Genomic DNA, 27041 nt, shown 5'->3' on the forward strand with positions numbered 1-27041 from the left:
ACCTTGATCCTTGGTGGAAAAGTGCCTTATCATAACTAATGCAGCCAGCTGCAAGGGGAGCAAATTTCAATGAAAATCCTTCCCTTGCTCTGTCACAGACAAAATAAAGGAGGAGAGAGGCTGCTGTGTCGTCATGGGTGCAAGGGGCTTGACAAGGCCCTCGTAAAGGTGTCCTACAGCAACATCCACCTTGTTCTCTTCCATATCCAAGTTTTCCTGGAGGAAGTTCCACCCTCGTTTCTTCCATATTAAAAGGTGTCTGGTTCCAAGGGTTTGTAGGCATCCACAAACTGTAAAGCTCAAGGGTCACTTTAATGTGGTCTAAGGGAGGGATGTGGGATGCCCCTTGGAGCTCTCACAGTGCTGCAAACATTATTTTCGGATCTGCGTATCCCCAGTAAGCAAGGTGGGGAAGGTGGAAAAGGTTCAGAATTTGGGCTACGTTCTGGGGAGGCTGTCGGGGCAATCAGTAGGAGTTCTGTCTGAAACGGGCCAGTTTGGAGCACAAGGACAAAAGGCAATGAAAAAAAATCAAGCTCGGAGCTCTGTGCTTGGTTCAGAAAGACGACTCAAGTAAGGTGTTAAGGCGAGGGCCCGTGTCAGCCCCGCGGGAGTAAGGGCTCGCCTCCAGCCAGGACCTTTCCCCCTCAAGTTTGGCGGCCGCGGAGCGGGGCCGGGACGGCGCCTCAGGCCCGCGGCGGGAGGCGCGGCCGCCCCCTGCAGGGCCGCGCCGGGAGGCGCCGCGGGAGCGGGCGGGACGGAGGGCGGCCCCGGGGCCGGGACAAAGCCCGGGGCGGCGGCGAGGGGCACCGCCCGTCTCCCTCCGCCCCGCACTACTTCGCCCCAGATGTCCCCGCCGCCGGAGGGGAAGGGGGGCGGGCCGAGGCGGGGCCGGGGCGGGCGGAGCGGGGAGCGAGGGAGGCGCCGAGCAGGGAGAGCACCGGGCGGGCTGAGGCAGCCGCGGAGCGGGGTGGCCGCGGCCCTGGCACGGCGGCGCCCGGGGGCGGGAGCCCAGGGGCCGGGCGGAGGAAGAGGAGGGGCGCGGGCAGCGGCGAGAGGAGCCGTCTGGAGCAGCCGCCGCGCCGAGGCGGCGACGGAGGTGAGCGAGCGGCGGGAGGAGGCCCCTGCCCGGGCGGGGCTGACACCGGCCCCGGGGCTGGAGCGTCCCCGCCGGGCGCGGAGCGGGTGCCCGGGTCCCCGTGCGGAGCCGGCTGGGTGCGCGGCGGCGGGCACGGGGCGTGTGGCGCCGCGCCGGGGGGGCAGAGGCAGAGGGAAGGGCTGGGGCGCTCCCCAGCTGCTCGGGGCTTTTCCCGGAGGGAGGTGGTCGCGCTGCCGAGCCGCTCCCGAGCCGTGCCTGCGCGGCGCTGCCCGGGCTGGCGGGGCGCGGGGCTGGAGCCCAGGCGGTGGCTCCGGGGTGCCGCGGAGGGCACGGGGCGGGGGCGCGGGGTGTCACGCCGTGACCCCGGGGCTGCCGGGCGCCGCTGCCGCGAACAAAGAAGCGTGCGGGGAGCAGCGCTGCCCTGCCACACAAACTCCCGAAAACGCCCGCAGCCGGCAGGAGGAAAATGGGGTGAGGAGAGGGTTCGGTGATGAAGCCTCGCTAGGAGGAATGTTTCTGGGATGAAAGGATGTATTCAGTTCTCCTCGGGAGAAAATGCAAGACTTGCTGTGGTTTTGAAGCCGCTGTCATATCTGCTCATTGTTTATTGTTGGGTTTTTTGCGTGTGGCTGATCGCACATCGTAACGGCAAATTTCCTTTAAAACGACTCCCTTGATTAATTTCACAGTGTTAGCAAAAATAAGGAATACAAGCCCTTGACTTTGGTCTTTGTTGTCTGCGTTTGCAGCTGACTGAATTATGACTTGCATGTAGGGTTAAAAGTGCTGTCTCCTTTATTTCAGAGCTCTAGGGGAAGATGTTGTCTCTTCTGACATCTTGCGATTGAGATACCTGAGAACAGGTTCAGTAAGATGCAAGTCCCTGAAGAAGACACTACGAATGTATTGAAATAAGAACCCGTAAACATTTTTTTTTACCCCCATAGCCTGCATAAGAAACTGTAATGTGAAGCACTTCTCGGACGCTCTCCCAGATGTATGAAGTCTGCAAAACTCACTGTCCAGACTGGCTGCTTTAGTCGGTGGTACTTGCCACGTTTGTGGTGTGTGTATATAGTACTCTGAAGAGAAATCACTTTTTTAATGAAATTCCCAGAAGGAACATTTTATTATGGACAGCTTTTTCTCTATGTATATCCAGAGAGATTAATGCCTAGAGTTGAAAGGCATTCAGTATACACTGCAAAGTTGGCTTTCCCTCAGCTTTTCCAGATGTATTGTCTCCCCTGTACACTGGGAACACACACAGCTGCCTGAACCACAGATGCAGCCATGGAGCTGCATGAACTTGTGAGCCACACCAGAGGTCTTGCTGAGGGCTGGTCCCAGCCACCGCTGCACGATGTCAGCTGAGCTGTGACTGTGCCATGCTGGTCCCAGCACAGCGCCCAGATGGAGTGACACCCTTCCTGCAGAGGAGAGGCTGCTGAGTTTTACGAGGAAGGGTGACTGGTTGCTGTCGCCTCTTGTCAAGTTTTGCGCACCAGATCGTCCTGTGCCGGATGAACGCGCGTCTCCCTGCTCCTGGGATGTCAGAGATGTGCCGCAGCTTATGACACATCCGAGAGAAGAAGCTTTATAAAATGGCTCAAACCAGCTTGCTGCAGGGAAAACAGTTTTACTGTAGGGAGTGGGTTTTCCACAAGCTTCAGCACTGCCTCCAGGAGAAAGCAAGCTGCAGCGGCAGTGCTGCCAACAAACCATCTCTTGTAGCGAATCCTGGGAATAACACCGGTGGTGTCTCTGGGAAAGGAGCTGCCTGGGGTGTATTGTTGGTAGGAGGGCCCGGTAGTGGGAAGACAGCCCTCTGCACTGAGTTACTGTGGCCAAGCTCACCTGCAAACCTACAAAGAGGCTTACATCGGCAGGCCCTGGCCTTCCATTTCTGCAGGGCCCAGGACTCTGACACACTCTGTGTTGGAGGCTTTATTAGAGGTTTAGTCACACAGATATGCCGCAGTGGACTGATCCAGGGATATGAGGACAAACTAAGAGATCCTGCTATTCAAAGTCTCTTGCAGCCCGGGGAATGTGAGAGGAACCCTGCTGAAGCGTTTAAAAGGTAAAAACAAATTTAAAAAAACCCAACCCTATTGAAAACAAACCCAAAATAAAACAAACAAGAAAAAATCTGCCATTTAGCTCTTCCTTCCAATGAGCCTAAGATGCAGATAGTTTAAAACATGTTTGTTTAATGGCTAGTTGTCTCTGTCAGAGCGTGCAGACTTACCATGGAAAAATCTAACTTTGTCGTTATAGCTGACATAAATAAATATTTACTTTTAAAACAAAGTTTATTATTAATAGTGAATTTATTTACATTTGTATATTAGTACCCTCAGATGTAACTGAGTATTTTGGAAAGACTTGAAAATAATTGACTTCAGAGTGGAAAATATCTAGTCCATGGTCTCCCATGTGCCATAAAGGTAGGGCAGTTGTGCTTCACAGACCCAAAACAGACCTTACAGGACCCTTGGAAAAGCTTCCAATAACATGCTCTGTCTAAGAGGAAACTGGGCTAATGGACCTCTGGGTCTGATCCAGCACATCAGTTTTATGTTTGTCTAAAAATATGTGGTAGGAAAATGTCAATTAACTCCTTATGTTACTTCTCACAGTATGCACAGATTGTGTCAAATCCTTATTGCTACTTCTTCTGTAAGTATTTCAAAGTGTTGAGGGGATCAGAAATTGATCAAGAGAGCCCCTTAAGAGCTATCTAAACTGAATGGAAAACAAATAGATTTTTTTTATTGGTGTTCCCTAACAAACCACAGTCTTCTGAGTATGTCACTGATAATTCTGTTTCCGTGAGGATAAGTATATTTGAAAGGATGTATTAAATGTATATTGCAGTGTGTATCCATGGATATACTTAGAACAATGTACAGTCTTGAGCACAGCCTGTGTCAGTGTGTGTCTATTGGTCTTTATTCCTTTGGGTCACAATGAAGGAAAATTCATTAGGGATAAGGCTTCATCAAGAGAGCTTTAATGTGTTGTCAGTATAAAACTTCTCTGGAATACTGGTTAAGCTGAAGGTTTTGGTACTTTGTAACAGTGTAATTTTTTGTGGTACTTGAGGGTTTATTGCCTGTTTCCAGTATAAAATGACTCCTCTATTTTATTTTTTCTTTCCTGAGTACTAAGATTGTGGAGACAAGTACTGAGGTTGAACCGTAGTGCTTGCTCTCATTGTCATGGTGGTGTAAAAGAACCTTCTAGTTCTGATGGCTTTATGTCCTTGCCTGCTGAATAAACAGGATGCCTGTCTACATTGTTCTCGGTGTAGTGTCTTAAAACAAACAGTCTAAACCGAGACTGGCTCTAGATTTTGTTGTTTGCTGCTAAGGGAATATGCAACTTCTAACAGCTATTAGGGTCCTAATTTCAGAAGTATTAAGCCCTCTTAAATTCTAATGAATAAAAACTGGGTGCAATTAAGTGTCTATAAACAGAGTAGCAGACTGGCCATCTAGCTTCAGGCAGTCTTTTAAAATCATGAAAGTGGATTAATCTGGTAAGAGCTTGTTTATGTTTAAAAGTCTATTACAGGGAAATCTTTGTAATTTAGTATAGGCAAGTTCTCAGTAAGAGCTGGAATCCTTCCTCTGTTCTAAAAGTAAGTGTCTTACTGCACAGAACAGGAAATAGGTAAATGTCTTTGGACAAAAATGCAACCTAGAAATATAAAATGTAAGATATAATTTGTTTAGACTGATTTTTATGAAGATAGGGTTTAATGATGGGCTGTTTTGAGTAGGTCAATATACAGGTTCTTGGTTTTGTACTGGAAATATAAAATAGACACAACATCCGGCAATAGTATTTTCCTTCTCAAATTTTGCAGCAGTGATTGTGAACTCCTAATACTACACTAAAAATACTTAAGGGGTGGTGCAACAGCTTCAGTCAAGATTTTTCTTTTCTCCCTTCGTGTATTCCCTTGCTCGTGCTTATGCTGATCTCCTGCTCTCAAAAGCAGCTGTGGTGGATGGTCTTCATTCTCCTGTTTCAGATTTAAGGGAGATGAGGTGTCGCAGACAAGGTGCTGTGCTGGGAATATAAGTTTTCAGCACTGTGGCAGGGGACTAGGAGGTGGCTGTTGACAGCGGCACCACGAGCTTGTTCTGCTAAGCGATACAATCTCTGTCCACAAACAAGAGGCACTTGGCAACCCCCTGCCCACCATCAGACACCTCAATCATTTGTTTGTTTAATTGAACCTTTGCTAGTGTGTAAACCGTGCAAGGAATGTTTTAGCAAAATTATAATTTAGGATGTCCCGTGGTTTCAAAGACTTGCCACTGAGCACTTCAATCCTCTGCTCTGGTGTGTTTATGGTTTATGTCAAGTGAAAGTTGTTGTAATGTGAAATGAGTTCTAGGAAGACTTACCAGTCAGATGATTGCATCTCATTGTGTAAAGGCACTGAAGAAGCACAAAGTGCTTGTCTCAGTGCTCCATCGATTTTTGCCTTATTTTAGTTTATTCACTAGAAGAGGAGAAAGATTTTTCTTTGAAGGCATTGTCAGATTTTTTGCTCTGGTTTTCACAGCTGCTCCAGACCCAGCCATGTATTCATGGCCTAAAATGGAAAGACTTCTCTTCATAAGTGTTAAACAAGATGATATCACTCTATTTTTGTGCTAATTGTCCTGGAAATACTGAGAAAGAAAATCTTCCTAAAGTGTTGTAACATGCCAGTTTATAAACAATATGAAGTTTGTTAGTTAAAATACTGACATGTTTTCCTGAAGGACGTTTCTTAAATAGATTTCCAACAGGCCTGATGGTCATAGTGATACATATGCAAGTAATGGCCCCCAGAGTTAAGACATTTCTCTTGCTGTTTAATGTCTCATCTTCAGAACTTCCTACGCATTTATAAGCTTTAAATGCCCTAAAAATTCTTTCAGTGTCAGATCTTGCAGTTTTGAAGAACCGGAAGGGCTGAATTATACAAATCTATTTAGCATTTTGCATTTGTTGGTGCACTGACAGCTGAGAGAAAGAACAGCTACTTACAGCACTTTTCTTATCAGGCACTCAGTGCTGGAACAGAAAGCAGCTTAAAATGTGAGGGAGAGTGCGGATCCCTTGCACTCAAATTTTCAGTGAAAGTAAAGCAGAAGGGAAGGAAAAGATGTTACAGGCACCAGAAGTTAGGAAATGATGTGATAAACAAAGAACTTAATTCAAAATGTCTATTAGGCTCTTCCTCCCTATTGATACAGAAAAGTTAAATGCTCAATAACCCAAATTTTTCAATGCAATATCTAGGGGGTTTTTTTGGTTTTGCTGCAGCAAGTTTATGCTTCCAGTGATTTAGTAGAAATACAGGCAGATACCACTTATCCAAGGCCGTGAAGGCATAGAGGAACTCTGACATAAACTGTGGATAATGCTGAAATTTGTGTAAACTAGGCTGTAGAAAGGCATTTCCCTTATGTTCCTGGTTTATGTTTTTCAGACAGAGGAGATGACATTAAACACCTTCCGACAGTAGGGAAAGGCATGTAATTCCCATGTGTTGTGCTGCAGTTGGGATTTCTGGTGGGAGGCAGAGCTTGTTTCATTCACAGCCCAGAAAATGCCTGTCACTAGAAGTGTGGGCATAGTTTACCCTGCAGAGTTGACTTGTTTTGCAGCAGTTGCTCTTGAAAGATACTCAAGGCCAAAGCTTCTGGGACAGAGAATTCAGAGGTGGAACATGTCAAATAACACCATCTTTTTAAACTTCCACCGAACTCACCTTTAGTTTGTGTTGGACTGGCACAAACTTAAACCAAATTTTGAATTTTGCTTGGGTGTGTTGCTGCAATTAATAAATCACCAAAAAATGGTGAATTTCCACATCTCCCAGCAGGCTGGTGCAGGTAGAGCTGCTTCGCTCTCACTCAGAGGTGGAGTTTATTTCCAACTTCTGAGTATCTTTTCAGGGAACTTCAAATCTTGTGAGACTTTTCGCATCCTTATTTCTCACATACTGAATTTGGGTCAATGATGTCCAAGTGTTTTTTCCTTGTGAAGTATCCTAACATTTTATTGCTAAAGTAATTCTCATACAATTACTTTGATGTAAGAAGATCTAAGTGATTTTTATCAGGAAAATGAAGGAAGCTGTGAATTCAGATTTCCACTTACTGCACTGCTAAAGTTGCATTCCCATGCAAGTAGATGTCACTTATCAGTAGAGACCCAAAACCCCCAGAAATTTAAAAGAAATAAAGCCACAAAACTAAGCCAGAAAGAGCTGCTGAACAAATCTATTACTCTTTGAGTTTCACAGAAGTTTTCTCAAGCTGATGTTACATCCTCTACCAAAAATGAATAGGGAAGCTGTACCTCAGAGCTTATGTATTTTTTTTTATTTTTTCCAGAAAGGACACCAGATTCTATGCATTCTGTGCATTAGCTGGTGCTAAATTCAGTGGTTCCTTTTGCAGATTCCCTGACTATCACAACCTTTTTTCTGTTTCTAACTCCTGATCTCTGCATGCACAACACATTTGCCGTGTAATTCAACATGACCAATAATGCTGAGTGATGTAAAAAGCCAAACAGTTTTATAGTTCTGTAGAATATGCAAATACCTGTAGACTTGAGTGTAAGAGGTGTGAGAGGTCACGTAAGGTTCTCTGCTGACTGCAAGTTTGAAGCAGAGGTTTATGTTGATTAAATTTGAAGTCCTTGTATGAGTTGTGTGAGTCACACCCTTGGACAGCATTAAAGTGCAGCAGGTTGTGCCAATTGCTGTTATCTATGTAAAGTTCCTTTTGCCTGCTTGGAGAACTCCAAAGGATTGAGCCTCTGGTGTTTTGTCTTCAGCAATGTAATGGAAACCTCATAAAGGGCAGAATTTGGAGGAAAAACCTCTGAGTGTCAGCCAGTACTAACAAGCATTTCCTTCCCCCAGCCTTTCACCTGTATTGCCTTTCTATGTTCCTAAGTTATTTACCTTTTTCTTCCCTCAAGAGTCGTGTATCATCACAAAGTTGCAAATTGTAGGTCACAGACATTTTACTCCTATATAAATGATACAGGGCAACAAGTTTTATTTCAAGTTCTGGCTTCTTTGTCTGACAGTGTAGAAAAACAGTGGTTTGTTCAGCAAACTTCCTGTGACATTTGTCCAGGGACTTTAAATCTGCAGTACTGAAATGCATTTTCCCTGCTTAGATGAAGGAAAAGATTTAGACATTGAGTTGTAAATGATAACAGATGAAGTGTGAAGCTGTTCATTTTTAGAACTCCTTGTACCATCTTTGAAGTCAGTAATATAATTAAAATTATAATGGAATGTGTAGGCTTTATTGAACAATTAGCTAGTGAGCTTTTTGCTGGCTTGGTGTAGGTTATTCTTAATTGCAAAAATTTGAGTTCATTTTGGTGTGAATTTGAGATGAATTAGGAGTATCCTGACTATAATGGATTTTGATATTGCACCCTACAAACTTGGGAGTTTTCCGTGCTAGTGAATTAACCAAAGTATGTGTTTCCACTGCAGCTTGCAGCACCCAAGTTCTGAGTCTGCTGTGAAAAGCTGAGAGGCAGTGCACTGGAGACAGTTAAAATACCTGAGCGTGGGCTACTGGAAACCCAAAAGCTGCAGGCATTTGTATCAATTTTCTCCAGAAGACATTAGTAATTCAGTATTAATCTTTTATAGATGATAAATGACTTGGGTTTTCTCACCCCGGTCTCAGACTGTCTGGGAGTGATCTACCTCTTTTTCTCTAATCTACTTTGTTCTGGAAAGGGCTGCTACAGAGCCTTTCCCTCTGCTTCCAGAGCTTCAGTACAATCTTGGGAGCTGTAGCTCTCCAGTGGTTGCAAGAAGGGTGTGAATATATAGATTTTGTCCGACTCTCTTAATTTCATAGAGCTATAAATGGTAGAAACAAAGGCAAGGATTAACTGTATCCTTTTTCATGCAAAGAAGGATCTGAATGCATCATAAATTAATTTACAAAACCTTTTAAAGAGGAAAGTTGTTAAATCTCCAGTATATTTGTTACACATTTACCACATGCAAGTTCAAATGTGCAGTTGACTGATTTGAACCTTGAGAAGGTTGGAAGGGGAGCTCAGAAAAATCAAGTCCAGCATCTCCTTCACCAGACAGAAGTAATTGAAGATGCTGGCTTCATCTGCTCTTATGCTTCACAGTTCTTCCAGAAAAAAAAAAGCCATATGTTACTCTGAGTTGGTTTTTTCCTTGCTATAATCTGAGTTTTTTACTACTTAGGGTGTTCTCCGGAGACATGGAGAAAAAATTCTCTTTTTCCTTTTTGGGACAGCCTTTTACATCTTTGAATACAGCTTTATTCTCTTTCATCTCAACCTGAAATAAAACAATTCATTTTGTTACTATGTCCTCACAGGTCACACCTTAGAATGTGGCATTAAAAAATCCCTTACCTAAATAAAACAGTTCAATTTCTAAAGGGAATTTTTCTTAGCAATGTTGTAGATGTGTAAATAGGCAACATTCTGCTTTGTACTTTCCCAGATTTTTGTCCATTCCTACATCTTTCACTTATGCTTGACTAGAATCCTGAAGCTAGTTGGACACTAGCCCAGAAGAGCTTGATCTGATAAAAGATTAAATTCTCCTTTTCGTATAAGTTTTCAGCTAAAAACGATCTTATTAGAGCTTAAATCAAGATGTTTTGTTTATCTGTGATTTATTTAATATTCAAAAATGATGGAGCCAAGATACCAGCTGAAAATCATACCAATTTATGAGTGAGATGAGAAACGATTTCTGTAAGAGCATGCCACAAGAGGTTAAAAAGAATCTGCCAACTCAGCCTGTCGCAGAGTTGCAGAGGGTAAATTTGCTTTTGTGAGAGCATCTTGAATTTGCTCTTGTGAGAGCATCTTGACTCTGCTGGAGCTTCTCAGTATTTATATGTAACTGGGCCTTTAGAGTTTTAACTGATGCTGAGTTTCATAAGAAACTCTGTGTTCTGCTGTTCTCCAGACCATTAGAAGCGTTGAGCATTGCCTGAAGCTTAAGTACTTTGTGGCATGTTTCTCTTTAGGCTTTTCCCTTAAAGCTGTGGAGTTAACGGGTCACATAGCAGCAGTCAGTGTTTCTGCAAGAGCAAGCTGTATGTTCCTCTTTCATTGTATGGAAGCACAGCCTACAGACTGAACATAATACCGTTTAAGGTTTTAACCTTTTCAGATTAAATTACCATAAGAAAGTTTCCCCGAGGCATTTTAATAATGACAACTTACATAGACCTTTTTGTCTTCTACTTCTATAGGCATTAACATTTTGGCTTTAATCAATGAGGCTCAGACTTAAACCTTACAGGTTTTCCTATAAGCTGTTTAGTTAGATGGACCTTCATAGCAATTCTTACTTGTTAATTATTTCCCTTCCCTTCAGTTTTCTGTGCACATGTTCATAGCTTGTGCCAGGGTTTAGGTTTCTTTTCCTTTCTTCTTTTTCTTCAATGAAAAAATGAAAAGGATTTGGTGGATTGTGAAGTAGGAGGGATGTAGCGTGTCGTATATACTGGGAGAAGATAGTATTGAAATATTGCCTCCTGAAAGCAATGACTTGAAGAGGTTTCAGCTTTTTGCATGTGGTATATACAATACACCGGGAATGGTGAGAAATCTTCTGTCTTTGTCCAGGAGCTGCAGTGTTTTCAATGGTTAATGCAAAGACACTTTGTGATTGAAGAATGACTGCTGAAAGATAAATAATCAGGCAAAAAAGGCAAGAAAATGATTACATTAACCCAAGGGTGGAGTTGTACAGAGGTGTTCAAAGGTACTGCAGAGGAGGTGCCAGAAAGAATGGAGGTGGGTAGGTTCCTGGTCTGCTTATTGACATCAAAATGTGATAAGATAGCATGAAAAAAGAACTGAAAATGAGATCATGAAAGGAAGGCAATTCACTTAATGGGGAAATTTATATAAGTAAAAGGGACAAACAAATTCCTTCTCTCTGTCACGTATTTGCAGACACCTTCACACAAAGTGAGGACCATGCAGGTAGAAGGCCATCAGACTTTTGGGCTCAGTTGCAGATGCTGCTGTTATACCTGATGGGAGTGAAAGGAAGGATGGAATAAAGGATCATATGTGAGTGGACTTTGAGTCCACAGACCACCAGCAGTGTCTTTTCCGTGGGTTTTTTCTTTGTCAGGTCCTAATAAGAGCTGGTAGTGCTTGTGTGAAGAAGGAGAGGTGGACACCTGGCTGTGCAAGATGCAAGTTGTGTGCTACAGATCTGTGGTGTCTTAGAACATGAGAGATGGAAGGGGCCCTGGCAGCACCTTATTTAAGGTTATTTGCAGCATGATGGAGTTGTCCTGGAAGAGAGAAGAGCACTGTTCAGAAGTTCTAGGTCAGTTAAGGAAAGTACCAGCAGTGTAGAGATGACAGTAACAGGCAGGTAGGAATGAACCTCAGAAGGAAAAGCTGTTAAAAATGGGATTACAGCATGATCTCTGTCTTAGAGCAGTTAATTAACAAGTCTTGGTTTAACTACATCAGCTCTCCTGCATGATACACTAAGCTGTCCATCCTTTTTCCACACTTTCCTGGAGCAGAGTTCATTAGGGCATTAGAAAAAAAGCTCTTGTTTGTAGGTAAAGTGAGACTGATCCATGAAAAGAGAAGTTCTGTCCTATAGGTCTTTGGATTACCCTAAATGTTCAAAGTCTAAATGATGGCAACTTCAGCAGCTGACAGCACAATACCAAATCATTCTGTGTTTCTATAATTTTTTTTGTTAGTACTTTCTTTTTTTTTAAATTGTGGTTTTCATCCACATTAAACAATTTGTGTACAAATAATTGGACGGGAGGAAGATGTAGTTTATGTCACTTGTTCTGTTGTAGCTAAGGCTGGTAAATATGAGGCTACAAAATCAGTTCCAAAGCTAAATGCATCAGTGCTGTAAGATTATAGATTCAGGCCAACGTGGTGCTAACCTGAAAGTGTCTTTTGAGACTTGTTTTTGAGAAACGTTACTCCAAATCATGCTCTATCCAAAGAGGCAACATCTTAGTGTAACCTAAATCTCAAGATTTTGAGAGTTAATTATGGCAACAATACGGAAAGCATCAATTGGAGCTTTACAGGCAAAACAGAGAAACTGTATCTGCTTGGGGCTGGGGATGAAAAAAACAAAACCACAAGGTAACTGGTAAGGCCCCAAAGTGATACATGAGGAACATATGCTGTGAATTGTACCTTGGGGAGTAGGGGAGAGTAATTTTGAATGGGACACACGAAAGCTGTTCCATCTGTTGCCTCTTCAGCTGAGACACTGCAGTAAACATTAGGATAGTCCATCTTACTAAGATGGAAAATAAGATGGATAAAGGTATGTGGTAACACAAACAAAGTAGCAAAGTGGTCTTGAGTGTGCTTGACTAGGAAGGTAAATTCTCAACAGTTTTTCATCTGGTATTTGTACAGAGGATTTTCACAAAATGATGTTGGACAAATAGTCATGCAATCAGTTCAGCAGTGGAAGTGTGGGGTGCTTTATGACAGTGTGCAAGACATGACGCAGGCAAGTGTGGAACAACGTGATGAAGGAATGATCAAGATTTTAAAATGTCTGTTGTTGTTTAGCCTGGTTCTGCCAGGCTGGCACAGTTCAGGAGCCCCCTGTTCTGAAGGTGCAGCTTACTGCTGAAACATCCACTGCAGCTCTTCTTCCTACTTTCCAATCAGTAATGTTGGGTTTTTTCCCTTTGGAATGCATAGGAAAAATCTAATTAATTTGAGGATTGTCAGACTGAACTGCAGTAAGGTTAGTGGCTCTTTTATTGTATGTATTAATCTACTGAATTCTGTTTTATGGTCATGGAATAATAGAACATAGTAAACTAGCATATAGCCTGATGACAGCCACACAATTGAATTTATTCAGTGCAGTTTTCTACCTGTCTCATCTGGGAGTTTTTAGGTTTCTTTTTGTGCTTAGCATTTCTCTCATGCCAGCAAATACAATCATATAGCTGGAAAGAAATATCTGTTCCTTCAGTTGTGTTTATACACTGCATAAATAGAAACAGAAAAAAGAAAGGGACTTTTGTCTATCTCCAAAATGTAGAATAGTACCTACAAATTCAAATGCATGTAAAGCTACAAGAATTTCAACTCTGTTGTGCACTAATGGGTCCAGATAGCACAGCTTATAGAAGTTACATTTTTGTTTAACAAAGAAATGTTAGTTTTGCTATGACTAGAGAATCAGGTAGTTAACAAGGAAGGCTGAAAATACTGAATGTATGTGCGGGAATGTGTATGTATATTTCACTTCCTGTACCTTTGATTTCATAAATGATTTAAAAATAACCTTGTGATTTTAATACATTCTGTTGCATATATAAACTTGTTCATTTTCTTATTTTGGTGCCCCACTCTTACATGTTGCATTCCAGCCACAGGCTTTTGAATAATTGCAAAGTAAGTTATTATTCTGACTTTACATATATGGAAAATAAGGTCCAGTATAGGCAATTTTCTAATTTCTGCTAATGATAGTTTTCAGTGAGTCTGATTTGATGCTTTCATCTCATGCATTTGATGTAAAGGGTATGTTCTTTGACACCTACTATTTTTTAAAAAAGAGAGAGATGGATTTGCAGAAAAAAATACCATTGAGAACTTAACTGATGCTTCATAGAAAGGAAAACATTGATTTTTGGCCCTAAGAGTTTTAAAGGAAAACCTGGTAGATTACAAATTCCAGGAATAAATCTAAATAGCAGCAACAACAGCTCAAAAACTGGGGATAGAGGAGGAGGGGAAATAGCCTTAGTCATGTAGGTCATGGGACAGACAAGTAGATAAGTCAGGGAGTAATCAAATGCCTTAGGTGTCTTTATACTAATGAAAAAAGGTAAGGGGTGAACAAGCAGAACTGGAAATTTTAGTGTACAGTCAAGATTGATTTCAGTGCTCTGTCAGGATAACTTGTATAACAGGTATGTGTTTAAAAAAAAAGCACCTTGTTTCGTACATAATGTGTTTGCTTGTAGTTCTAGAATGAAGTAAAGAAATTTAAGCCACTGGAAAATCTGGATAAAATGCATACATCATATGTGGTGATAGCCCTACATGTGAGATTTCTATTTCAAGGTTTGTTGGTAAGCCTGATCTTTCATGGACTGTAAATCAGACTACCTACCAAGTACCTATCAGCCCATCTTGTGTGTCTGAGTGTACCTGCTTTGTCCGAGTAGAGTTCTTGGTAACTAAGAAACCTCAAAAAACACCTCAAAACTGTGTATTTTGTAAAATTACAAGTGCTTTTCCCTTCCAAAGCAGCAAGCTAAAGTAAACAAAGCTTCTTTAAGATAACAAGTGGCATTATCCGTGGCATAGAACTTGGATGATAATGTCTGCACGGTTAAAAATTTGAATAACAAATGGGAGATAAACATCAGCTGGAAGGCACAATACAAGCAGGAGTCTACTTCTACTGCTGCCAATCTACTTCTGATGTCAAAGAGGACAGAATAGCAAGTGGGGAGACATAAATTAGCTTCAGTCACATTGGAAAAAATCAGCTGAGGAAATGAAAGAAATCTTTTGGATATAGTGATTATGAAGTGATCTTAAATGCATGTGGTGGGTTAATGGTTGGACTCAGAGGTCTCTTCCACCCTGAAAGATTCTATGATTCTTTGCTCAGAAGGGGAGAAGGAAGAAAGACAGACTAAAAGATGGGGATGTTCACCATCTCAGAGGATTTGCGGGTAAGATCTGATGAAGACAAGTATAATGAAAGACAGGAATTGGCTGGGAAGAGTACTGAGGTCTCAGAGCACTGTATTAAATGTCTAGTTCAGTGAAACTGAGCTCCTTGTTGCTCACGTGTTAAACTCTAGCAGGAAGGTGGCAGAAAGAAAGTAGAGCAGCACTAAATGTGAAAGTGAAAGAGTAATGTAAAATTGAGAGCAAGACTGCAAGTTCAAGGTGCGTTGATCATGTTTCCTGAGGTGTATTTTACAACTCCACATACGTTAGCAGAAAAAAAACAATATCCACCAAGAGTTGGTCTGCTATTCCTTGGGATGAAAAAACTCATAGCAGTAGGAAAGCTAAAATTTCAGTGCTCATGTACATTGCCCTCTCTTTAAAAACAGTCATTTTGCAGTCAGCTAGCACAATTAAAAGTAGCAAGAAATAGGTAAGATCAAAAAAAAAAGCATAGCTCAGGCCAAAAACCTCAAAGAGATACCAAACATAGAGTACAACTGTTACTGATTGTCTTCAAAGGACAAGTTATCTTTATCAGGATTGCTGAAAATTCAGAGCTGAAAGAAAAATTGTGTATTTAGTGCCTTGATTTAAGAAGGGGAATAAAAGGCATGGGGAATTAGAAATGTGTCAGTCAAGATTAAAAAGTGCCAGAAGAAATAGTCAGACAAACTATTTGCAAGCATCTGGGAGATAACAAAGAGGTGAGAAGCAACTTACATGGTATGACATGGTTGGTTTTGATAAATTTAATCTAATGTCTGTTTGGAAGAGTCACAGGACATGTGGATAAGGGATAACCATAAATGCCATCTCAACTGCAGGAAGGCTTTTCTTGCATGAGACTGGTGCAAACAGGCCATGTGCAAGGTAGAACTATATTTGGCTACATGGAATGAGAGTTTAGTAACTGTACTTAATTATCAGTATTCCACTTCCAAGAAGACAGCACAACATGTTTTTTTCATAGGGGCCTGTCCTGTGGGATTTTTTCTTTTCAGCCTGTTCCTTAATTCTGTCAGCTGACTGGAGAAAAATGGTTATAAATTTTGGGTACTACTGGCTTCCTTGTAATGACCCTAGAACACTAGATCTGTGGGGCAGAAATTATAGGGCAGGAAGTACAACGTTTGAATTGCAGGAAAGCAGGTAAAGACAGGTTAGACACACGAAGGGAAGGAAAAAGCTTCCCAGGTTCAAGAACGTGGAAGCACTGGAATGGATTGCTTAGGGAGACAGTACTGATTGGTGGAAATCTTCAGGAATGCCTAGGCTTGTATCTCAGGGATGACAGATACAGAGTTAGTCCTGCTGTAGGTGGGGAAGTGGAGTGGGTGACCTCTCCATGACTATAAAACAGAACTGTGAGAGTTTGTGTAGAATACGTTGCCTTTGTTTTTATGTTACATGTTTGGGGAAAATCTTTTCATTGGCTTGTGTACCCTCTTTGCCTTTGTGGATGCAGATTTTTTTATATACATATAAACACATAGATTTTATATGTTAGCATATACGGCAAGTATATTCCATTTAAAATACAGCCAGCCAGCTCCTGGTAGCAGTTGTGAATGGTTTCCAGCCACAGTTGTCTGTCCTTTAAAATAGCCAAGTTGTTTGCAAACTGTTCTGGGCAGTCCACTGCTACACCAAAATATTTGCTCTTAAGGCTTCTGTTTTCTGAGGTTTCAAGTAAATCCACAAGTAGATCCACTGGGGGTGCTTTGTAGCCAAAAATCACCTCTGTATTTGTGTGAGACTGTAGGAGGGCTCTAATCAATACCCAGGGTCCAGCATGGCCTGTTTCTGTGGGACCAGTGGCGCTGGTTCCACCATAAACTCTGCTTTTGTCTGGCCTGATGCCCTAGAGCTGGCTTTTGTGCTCTCCTGGTGGGGCTGCAAGTCTGCCTTACAATTGCAGATAAAATCCAGGTTGCTACAAGACATTGCAAAATCAGGTATTGAGTTGCACAAGACTTGCCTGCTGTTTCTAATTCACCACTTCTGAAAAGGCCAGACCCTTGATTTACATCTGTGTACTTCACCTAGAGCTTTCCCAATAGGTAATTCTCAGGGTGGGTTTTGTTTTGTTTTGTTTTTTCTCTTCTGTTTACTGCCCCATCTTTCATAAGATTAACCATGGTTGGGTAGAATTGTTAGAGCCACTTTGTCTTCCTGTGCAGCCTGCAAATGAATAATTTACTAGAAACAATAATCTGTATTATACTGTAGCCCAGGATTGTGCCTTAATTCCAGTATAACTTAGTCAGAAAGTCATAATCAGCTGCAGTGCACTTTTATCTTGTTGAGAAAGTACAGAACAAGTACCTCGATAACCAGATCTGATCCATCAGTGTGTACACAGGTGTGCACACATCCAACTGGGTCACTTCACTTTTGCCTTATAGGTTATATTTTGCAGCTTTTTTCAAGTGTGGAATCATTCTGTGCTTCACAGCCCTTGTATTTCATAAATATTCTCAGTTAGTTAAGGCTCCCGTGTGTCTGTTTTTCTGGATGTTATTACCAGTATGAGCAGCTGGGCAATTAGTAAGAAGGAAAGGCCTGTTATTCCACATGTATATAGTGCCGAGAATTGGAGTGGTGATATACAGAAAGCAGCTATTGATTTGATCATTAATTTCCCTTTTAAACATTAGCCAGAATGCATTATAAGGCAGGTAAATAAACTGTTTACTGTAAGTCATCCATAAGATGTAAATGCCTTGTCACAGGACAAAATAAAATTCACTCCTCTACAAACAGTGCTACAAGCAATTTGTTAAGATGCTCTGGTTTTTCTTTCTGCGTGAATACAGCTGCTAAAAGTTCTTGGAAAGAGGGTAATATTTCATCAGCTGAACAGCAGGAATTGTCAATTTTATTGGAAGTTAAATTCACCTATTCTTTTTTTATTGCGACCTGTGCCCCAAATGCAGTTTGGAAAACAAAAGAGAAAAATGCAGCTATTGGTGTAAGTGTGTCTTTGCCGAAGCTTGTAACAGTCTTTAACAGCTTTATCTTCACTGGCTCCATGCTTTTAAATGCAAATTGAGAACTGGGGGTGGTGGGGACAGACAGCTTTAATGGATTATGCTCCCTACTAACCAACCCCTACATTACTACAATATACAAATGAACATGTGTCTGTAAGCATATGAGAAGCAACCTCTGGTGTTTGCTGTCACTTGTGAGAATTTTTCAAGAAGAGATGATTAAAAAATACCTGGAATTTAGCATTTTGCTTTCTATTCTTAAGCATGTAGAAGCTCTTGATGTTTACTCCATGAGCAGTGGAAGTAGTGAAAGCCCTATTGTATAGATTTGTGCCCTTGGTATGGTACCTCTGTCCTGCAATGGCCTGAGCTCCCCTCTGTAGTTTCTGTCCAACATAATTTATTCCTCTTTCCCTGGCATTCAGCTCTTCCAGCCCTTAACCGTCCCACAGAGCCTTCTCCTTCCCTGCCTGTTCCCCAGCAGTGGGCTGCAGACAGCACAGCTTCTGCTGCATCTGATTCAGAGCTGCAAGAGGCAGCAGCATCAGGTTTCCCCTTAGTGGTTAGGATTTTTGTTAGGTCTCAGTGTGTGATTTTTAGGCAAAAATCCCGCTGCTTCTTATGTTGCTGGCAAAAATTACTACAACATTGTGTAAATATAGTTGGCTTCTTTACAGTCTCACTGTGCACTTCATTTTCTGTATTTGTCAATACAACATAAATGGAAATAAGTGTCTTAAAAATTACATTGTAAAGGGCTATGATATGTCATGTTGTAAACCACTTACAAGAAGGAAGATGCTTGTTTGCTTTTCTGAAGATTGAGATGAGTGCTTTGAGAATTACTTTGTTGCACACTAGGTATTGTTAAACTCTTTATATATAAATACATATACACAAAGACACCAATCCAATATATATACAGGCGTTATTCCTGATAATATGCAGGGTTTAGGAATATGACAAATATTCCTGAACATCCTCAAGGAATCTGGTGTAGAAACGTGGGGAAAAGCAGGAGGAGGCATTATGTGGAATAGGGATGTTGTCAGCTTTTTTCTAACTTTATTTGGAAAGAACAGGGTTTGTAAATTCCTGATGCAGATCTCTGGGATGGTGCTTGTCAGGAATACAAATTGGAAATACTGAGATATAATCTCAGCAGTTTGTTAAAGCATTGTTACACAGTGTGGATGAAGAAAGGTAAGAGCTCAGTAGTAGTAGTACAGCGGATTTCCAGATATGCTATTTCCATAATGAAATTTGAAGTGTGTGATGCTTTGCTAAAAGCAGCAGCACTTGGAGTCTGACAAATCAGGGGTAGTGGTTGTGTTTTCCTTTGGGTTTGTTTTTTTTTTCCCTGCTGCTTCTGGCTGCTTAGGAGATGATTTTTATACTCTTGTTCTGTGTGTTTGTCAGTAGTGAATGGTGGCAGCTGGGTAGAGAAATGGGAGCCCTTTTAGGACACTACACTCCCCAATTTAAGTGTGACATAGCTGAATTTTTTATACACCAGAGACAATCAAATATGAGGAACACATTATGATTTCTTTTGCCCCTAATTAATTGCTATTTGGCAATGTGTTTGCTTTATTCCTTTTTTTTTCTTTTTTTAAATAAGTATGTGCACTCCGCTGTGACTCTTTTCAGCCTTTGTGGACAATGCTGCCGTCTTTCTACTCTGTTCTGTTGTGCCCTTGTGTTTTTGAGGATCTGATCTAAAAATCACAAGGCCAGCCATAAGCAGAACTTCAGCATAGCCTGTATGTATTCCTTCCATGTGTGGAAGATCATGTTTGCATGGGTTCAGTCAACTCAGTAGCAATCCTGAAGAATTCTGTGGGATGGCTCATTGTTCTGAGGAATTCTTATTTGCTGCAGAGCATGTAAAACATCTTTGCTCTGCGTAAGTAAGTCATTAGATTGCCATTAAAATGAATTCCATCATTTTAAATACCTAATTGTGCTGTTTTCTCTAGAGATTTTGTATTTTTACTGACTAGTTAACTTGGTTGTTGTTAATGATAAGCACTTTTATATCTGTATTAAATATAAAAGTTGTAAAGATAAAGCTGTTACCCTTTCAGAAGGTAAAGAGAATCAATTTCCAATCTTTTGAGAGGCACTCTGCAATTAAGCAATCTGTTACAACAATCTGTAGATGAATCACCCTTGAGGGAAGTGCTTTAAAAGACATTGTTAATTCCGTGTTGATTTATGTTATTTTCCTGTGTAATCAAGAAATGGTAGGGGAGTGGAATTACTAAGTCATGTTATGGAGGTAAACACAGACTCACTGGATGGTGTAGGTTGGAAAAGACCTTCGAGATCATCGACCCAGCACTGCCAAGTCCACCACTAAACCATGTCTTGGGAGAAGAGACTGACTTAGTGAGGATTCCCTTGGTGCCCCCATTCAGATCAGCAATGAAGATACGAAACAGAGCGGGCCCCAATACTGAGCCCAGGCAATACCACTTGTGACCTGCCCCCAGCTGGGTTTAACTCCCTTCCCCACCTCTCTTTAGACTCCACCATCCAGCCAGTTTGGCCAGGAGGGTGATGTGGGAGACACTGGCAGAAGCTTTACTGAAGTCTAGGTAACAACATCCACAGCCTTCCCCTCATTCCCTGGTGAGGTCACCCTGTGATAGAAGGAGATCAGGTTGGTCAGGCAGGACCTGCCTTTCATAACCCTGTGCTGTCTGGGGCTGATCCCCTGGCTGTCACATAATGTGACTTCTGGCAAATTAGCTCAGCACTTCCTGAAAAGTTTCACTATTATGTTCCTTGGCATTGGCTCTGAACTCGTGATGTAAAGTGTCTCGGAAGAACAGAATTTTATCAAACAGTTTCAAAGGGCACTTAAAGAGAAAGCATGATCAATATCTTGTTAATGCCACACTTTCATTAGTATTGCTGTAGGCTGGGAGAAGTCATTGTGCCTCATTTCTTATGTGCATATATTTTTCCTAGTGGAATTTAAATTATGTTAATAATCAGAAATACAAGTATTGTGAAGTGGAAAGAAGCAGAGCACAGGGAGACAATGGGCTGTGGAACAGCATTTTGTGGAGCAGCTTCAATATGCTAGGACTAGTCTGCCTGGGAAAAAATAGCTCAGAGAGGCTGTGGTACAAATGGCATAGATAGTGGGAATATGACATTACCACTCGCTGCCCCTTGCAGTCAGAAGTTCAAGGATATCATATGGAACAAGGACATTTTGGTTTTTAAACTACAAAAGGCAGGGTTATTTCATGCAGTGTGTAGTTCGGCTGCAGACAGCCTTGCTGTTGTGGATGCCAGAGCATTCATGTGGTTCATACAAGACTTGGACAAACCTGTGGAAATGTGGTCAGTTAAGGGATGCTAACTGCAAAGACTGAATCTCAGAAAATCCCTGGAAGCTGTGACTGCTGAGAATACTGGTAAAATTTGGTCTTCTAGTGCTTGGCCAGTGCTTACATTATTCCTTAGCCATCTGCTTCCAGCCCTGTTTGGAGGCAGAGTGATTTGGGAATCGTTCCCAGACATGACTGCTCGCTTTTCTTGGTGGTGTTCCCAACAGGTAAAAACTGACACAAGAATGCTTCTGGATGCTCCTGAAGTATTTTGTTAGGGTCACATAGATTATAAGTGAGATTTTTAATTTAAGATAACCATTACCATTTCTTCATATCTCATAGTAACATTCATTCTCAAAAAGTAATTTCATACAGAGAACTATGTGAGAAGAAAATTAGTTTTGATAGGGTAAGAAATGTTGCAGGAAAAATGCCTTGACACAAATAGCTGAGGGGGCAAGGCAACATTGTGGTGGGGGAAGGGATGGAAAATGTGGTCATTTCATTGTGGGATTGGCATCACTTGGGAAAGTAATTTTAACCTCATGGCTACTTTAATTTCCTGTTCTGTAAATTGGTAGCTGCTTAACTTCCCAGCTTAGTGAGCAGTGATTCCAGTTGTACGTCGGGCATCCTCTGAAGGAGTACCTAGCTGAGGAACTGCCAAAGAGTTCCAGAAGTCTTGTGCTTCTGGAAAAAAAAGGGTGAAGGCCATGTTTTAAAATCCATGTCATACTGAATACTTTCAGATCACAAGTATTCTGTACTTCCTTTTTTATACCTCTGAAGAAATTCCCCCCTAGTCTGTTCAGCTAAGTTCTGCTATTACTGTCAGACATGGAAAGTGCACCACTTACTCCATTTTGCTTTTTTTCCTCACTCAAAAAACCAAAAAATAACAAACCTCCCCCTAACAAGGCTTATGAATAATTTCTGAAGTGGGTTAAATTCTTGCATTAACAGGCACAATTTTCCTGTATTCCCATTTGAATGCTTGGTAAGTGATAATGTGTTGACCAAAGTCTTCTGAAGGTAAATTTGTTCAGTAAAATAAATGAAAAAAGGTTATTATGGTCTTGAGTAAAACAAAAAATAATTACAATGGGCATGCCTTCTGTACCTGTGCAAACAGCAAATTTACAAGAGAGTAAACTGTCAGATATGTATTTTTCTTACCTCGTTTCATTTTCCTGTAAAGTCAAAGTTTATTTGCCAAGTGTATTTAAAGATAATTTAGTCAGTGAAACTTAGAGGCCTAAGTCACTATGAAGTTTCCCAAAAAATAGTAGTGTAATGTAGAAGTACTGAATAGATGCATGATGGTTATGCAGTGCTATTTAAAGATGCATGTAGATGCAGTTAGGTATATTTTTAAGAACCACCTGCTAAAGAGAGCAAGAATAGATGCAAATTTGAAATTTTTAGCCACACAATCAGATGTGGTGTTAGAGCTGCATCCCAAGGATGCAGATGATCCTTTCCCAGTAACAGGAGCTTGGCAACTTCAATATAAATAAAAGCTAATACATCAAAGTCACTACCAAATGCCTCAGTCTGCTACTAATTTGCATTTTATTTGTGAAGGTATGGCAGAAATTCTGTTCTTTGTAATAGTGTTATTCATTCAGACTTGAACTCTTTGAGCTTTGATATTTCATGTGTCTTTTAGATTCTTGCTTCACGACCAGCTTTTGTTCACTATTAGTATCTGATAAGCGATAGCAACAGCTTTGGCAGAGACAACAGTAGTGAAGTTCTTAAGCTTTAGGCCAAGTAGTTTCTTAGTGGAGCAACATTTTTCCAAGTCTTCTAATTAGCCTTGAACACTATTACATAATTTAAATTGTTATAAATTAGAAGTTCATGAAAAAGTAATGGTGCCTAAACAGGAACTATACCATTACCTGCTCAAAGTGTTTCTTTTAGTTTAGTCTACTTCAATATTTTCCATGGTAACTATTTTTAAAAAGTAACTTTGTGTTTTAAGTTGATCCTAGCTTCGTCCTATGACAGTCAGTGTATTGTTGAATGCATTTGAAATACTGATTTTGTGTCATGTTCCTTCCCAGGTGCATTCTGCTCCCTCTCTTGGGAATGAAGCCCCCTCAGCAGAGCCTCTTCATGCTGGTGGATTCAGTGGACGAGGGCTGTAATGTTTCCGAGGGTGAACAGACTTCCACGAGTTTATCTGGGACAATAGCAGAGATTTTAGCCAGCCACTTCGAGTTCTTCCCTCCCTGGCTGCTCCTGCTGTGTTCTGCCCGCAAGCAGAGTAAAGCTGTTACAAAAATGTTTACAGGTGAGCACAGAGTACGGGAATTGTTTGGGACCTATACCTAGGACGTTGTATGTGCCAGGCCCTGGGGATGGTGGAAAGCACTCCTGCATGCTTAGTTCTAAAAAATGACAATAGCAGAAGTAGTAATTCTAAAAAACACCCTGTTTCCCAAGGACTATGGAAAGCTTAAATCAGCCAAGCATTTTAGGGTTAAATTTTATCTTTGCAAAGCATCCGTGTTCTCTTCAGTGTTTTCAGTTTTCCTCTTGCTTTGCTCATTTTATAAAGCTTCAAACAGCGTAGGTGATGTGTAAGTGCAGAAGTATTTCTGCTGCATACACCCATTCCTTACAACCTCAGAAGGCTTTCCTTTCATCTCCCAATAAAATCTCTCCCCATGTTTGCAGAAAGTGGGTAATAATCTCTGAAGGTGAAATTGGAGAGAGGAACAATGTAGATGTGGATTCTTGGACTCTGCTTTTGGCAAAGTTTGCACAGTAAAAAAAAATTTTTACAGCTTCTTCATCCAGGCTTTACTGTGTCATGAGAACATTTCTTCACTGTAATGACATTGTTACTGGAAGTTCTCTGAAATTCAATAAAAGGCAATATCTGGACTGGATTCCAGGCCTGTGTATAAAGCCTGTGTGTATTAAGGACACAATTAGGACAAAAATGTGATTATAGAACTTAGACCCATAGGCTTGCTCGTTTCCACAGTGGCAGAAGGTCAATGGGATAATTGCATTTTGGAATGAAGCACTGTATTAATCAGTGGCAGACATGAAGACTGGTATTTGAGAGTATGTGGCAACTAAAAGAAACTTCAGGGTAGCTTCACTAAAAGAAACTTTGTAGGTTCCTTCAGGCATTCATATGGGAATAGTTTTGTCAAAATTTGGCTGATTAGATATGTTATTATTGCCAAAAAAACAGACAAGACTTTCTCACAACAGTCCTATTTCCTTTCCATTGAATCATACAATGTTTCAGACTAGCCCTAAAAAATTGCTGTTGTCTCCTAAGTATATTTCCAGATGGGATTCCTGACAGGAAAAATCAGCAGAAGTAATGGATATGCCTTTAAAATAAGTTTAATTCCAGTGAGTTAATTTTTCATTTCCACAGAGTATGACTTGATGAATAGCATAAAGGAAATTGATGTGTGATACTATAATCCCATCTTTACTGTGGAAAAGGTAGAGCAAAGAAAGAATTGGATACAAGTTGAGAGGAAATTTTAGGGTCTGTTCGGAGGAAGTTGTGGTTTAGCCACTATGAAAGGAAAATGTGACATTACAGCCAATGTGATGGCTGCCCATTTAATACAGTGTTGGAGGATGTTCCTGTTACCAGCCAATATTCAGGGCTGCAGAAGGTGTAGTGAGGATACGAGGAGCATGGCTGAAGCTTCTGTTAACTTCAGAAACTTGGTGTTGTAAAACTGCAAATAATATGGATTTCTTTTTGGGTTCTGGCCTGTAAAGGACTGACTGACATTAAGTCTTCTACTGGGGCAAGCTGTTCTCCTCCTTTGTGGTATTTGAATGTTTACTTTTAGCTGAGTCAATTTTTTTTTTTTTTTTTTTTTAATTTAGTTGGTGGGCAGGCAGAATTGAAGATCAACAAGTATTTGGGCCAAATAAAAATCAGTTGCACTGTAACTGCATAAGAGAGATCGGGATCCGTTTAGGATTGATTAAGAAAATGTATCCCATCTGTAGTTTTTTCTGGTAAAAAAGTTTTGGAGTATGGTATGAAATATACATTAACCAATATTCATTTGTTCGCAGTAACTTTGTATCTGTTTTCACTTAAAATTTTCATGCAGTGAAAACTTCCTCCAGATCTGTCTGACAAATAGGTTTAGCTCTCATTTCAGCAGAGTGTACCCAATGACTGGAAGCAGGCTTGCTGCAGTGGCCTTGTCCTGATGATGCTCTTTTTTGGGTGTGCAGTACAGATGGGAGTGGTGCAAGCAGCTCCTGAGCCAAAAATAGTGATGACATGGAAGAGAGAGTCCAGTCTTTCTCACCCACTGTCACCCTGATGCTGCCAGTGGTGAATAATCATCCCTAGCACTCTTAAGAATGAGAAAAGGAGGAGGGATGTTTGTTCTGATCCTCTTCGTTCTTTCACTTCTGGTGTCAACTTATTTATGAAAACTGAATAGCTGTGCCTGCATCTGCTACAGCTTGTGCTCTGGGCCCTTCTGTATTCCCAGATCCTGTAGTAGCACAATGTGCTACAGATTTTTTCCCCTTACTGAGATTCTCAGCTTTCATTAATTTAAAAAAAAAGAAAAAAAAAAAAAAAGTTTTGCCTCTTGTGGCTACAGAGACAACCTCAAAAATATGAACCAAATGTGAGATGATGCCTGGCTGAGTCTGCGGTCACCCTCCACAGTGAGCAAATGCCAAATGAGTTATAAAAGGAGAGGGACAGATAACTGCCTTCTCTTCATGTGCTCTCTCACCAACTGCCACATTGCTGCCTGCTTGCTTTTCCTAATCCTCTTCCCCTAAATTTAACAGTTCTCTCTTGCACCCATGGTTATCCACGTTGTCTCCCACATCATCATTTGTTATCATTTGGCTCCAAGTATGGGCATTCAAGCAGCTACATCAACACAGCCTTTCCAGCATGAAAGTGGCCCAGAACATAGTTTTATATTTTTTTTCACTTTTAGCTAATGGGCTAATTCTAATGCTTCTTCTAAAATGAGACTAATCTTGAAAGCACAGGAGTCGTGCTTATAAAACTAATTCCCTGTCTTGAAAAATCCCTCATATTATTTGGAAAACTTGAGGTATTTTAAAATCAGGCAATTTTACAAAGATAAATTGGAGCAAGCAGCAGCTAATTTCTCATTAGCAGCATAAAGGTAAATAGGCAAAAGTGCATATGCACAAATGGTTTTAAAAGGCTTTTTTTAATAGGCATTTACCTAATTTCTTCTTCTCTTGCTAGACACGGAAATCAAGTATCTGTGGCATCTGGCTTGATTATACCCCTCAGTAAAACACTGACATTTTTCCAAGGAATTCCTTCTCAAGCATGAGTGCAGCAGTGCAGCACAACCTGTGCAGATGTCACATCTCAGGGAGCTGGAGTTCTCATGAGGTTAATGGCAAATACCAGAAAAATACTGCAAAATTCAATAAAATATCAAAAGTGGAGGTGAAAGGGTTCAGTTCAGCCTCAGAGGCAGCTGAAGTTCCATTCACCCACTTGAACATGACAATGTCATCCGTTTCTCACATATCCTTTTATTTGTCATTCAGTCCCAGACAGACAGGAACCTCTAGGAGTTGATATTTATGGAAATTTGTTCTTGATTGGAAATCTCGGGAACATGTCTTTCTCATGTTTCTACTGTTTACTGGTCTGAACAGATGTGGAGGGTTGTTTACCTTACAGCTTTTCAAAAAAAATTTAAAAATAAGCAAAAATGCAAAAATCTTAGAGGAATACAGTAAAAAGTCACAATGCAGCTTCTCTCAGAAGCCTCAGTTTGTTGGTTGGAGCTACCCAAGTAGTTCTCTTGCTGA

General features: G+C 41.1%; 1 protein-coding gene across 2 annotated transcripts in view; it reads left to right on the top strand.

The window, feature by feature from the left end:
- Positions 1-969: 969 nt before the first annotated feature.
- ANKRD50 (ankyrin repeat domain 50) overlaps positions 970-27041 on the top strand; it is a 39651-nt gene continuing 13579 nt past the window's right edge. The window contains exons 1-4 of one of the 2 annotated variants that reach the window (XM_088056473.1): positions 970-1099; positions 1904-1962; positions 2047-3182; positions 23282-23511. In XM_088056473.1, the coding sequence (XP_087912599.1) occupies positions 2704-3182; positions 23282-23511 (709 nt within the window). In that variant the 5' untranslated portion in view covers positions 970-1099; positions 1904-1962; positions 2047-2703. Of the gene's footprint in view, positions 1100-1508; positions 1571-1903; positions 3183-23281; positions 23512-27041 lie in introns of those variants that run through there. The other variant, XM_014259632.2, reaches the window with a different exon arrangement.

Source organism: Pseudopodoces humilis, chromosome 6, assembly GCF_049639895.1.
Source record: "Pseudopodoces humilis isolate 2021_Gansu_Grassland_sample_001 chromosome 6, ASM4963989v1, whole genome shotgun sequence".
Classification (NCBI taxonomy): Eukaryota; Metazoa; Chordata; class Aves; order Passeriformes; family Paridae; genus Pseudopodoces; species Pseudopodoces humilis.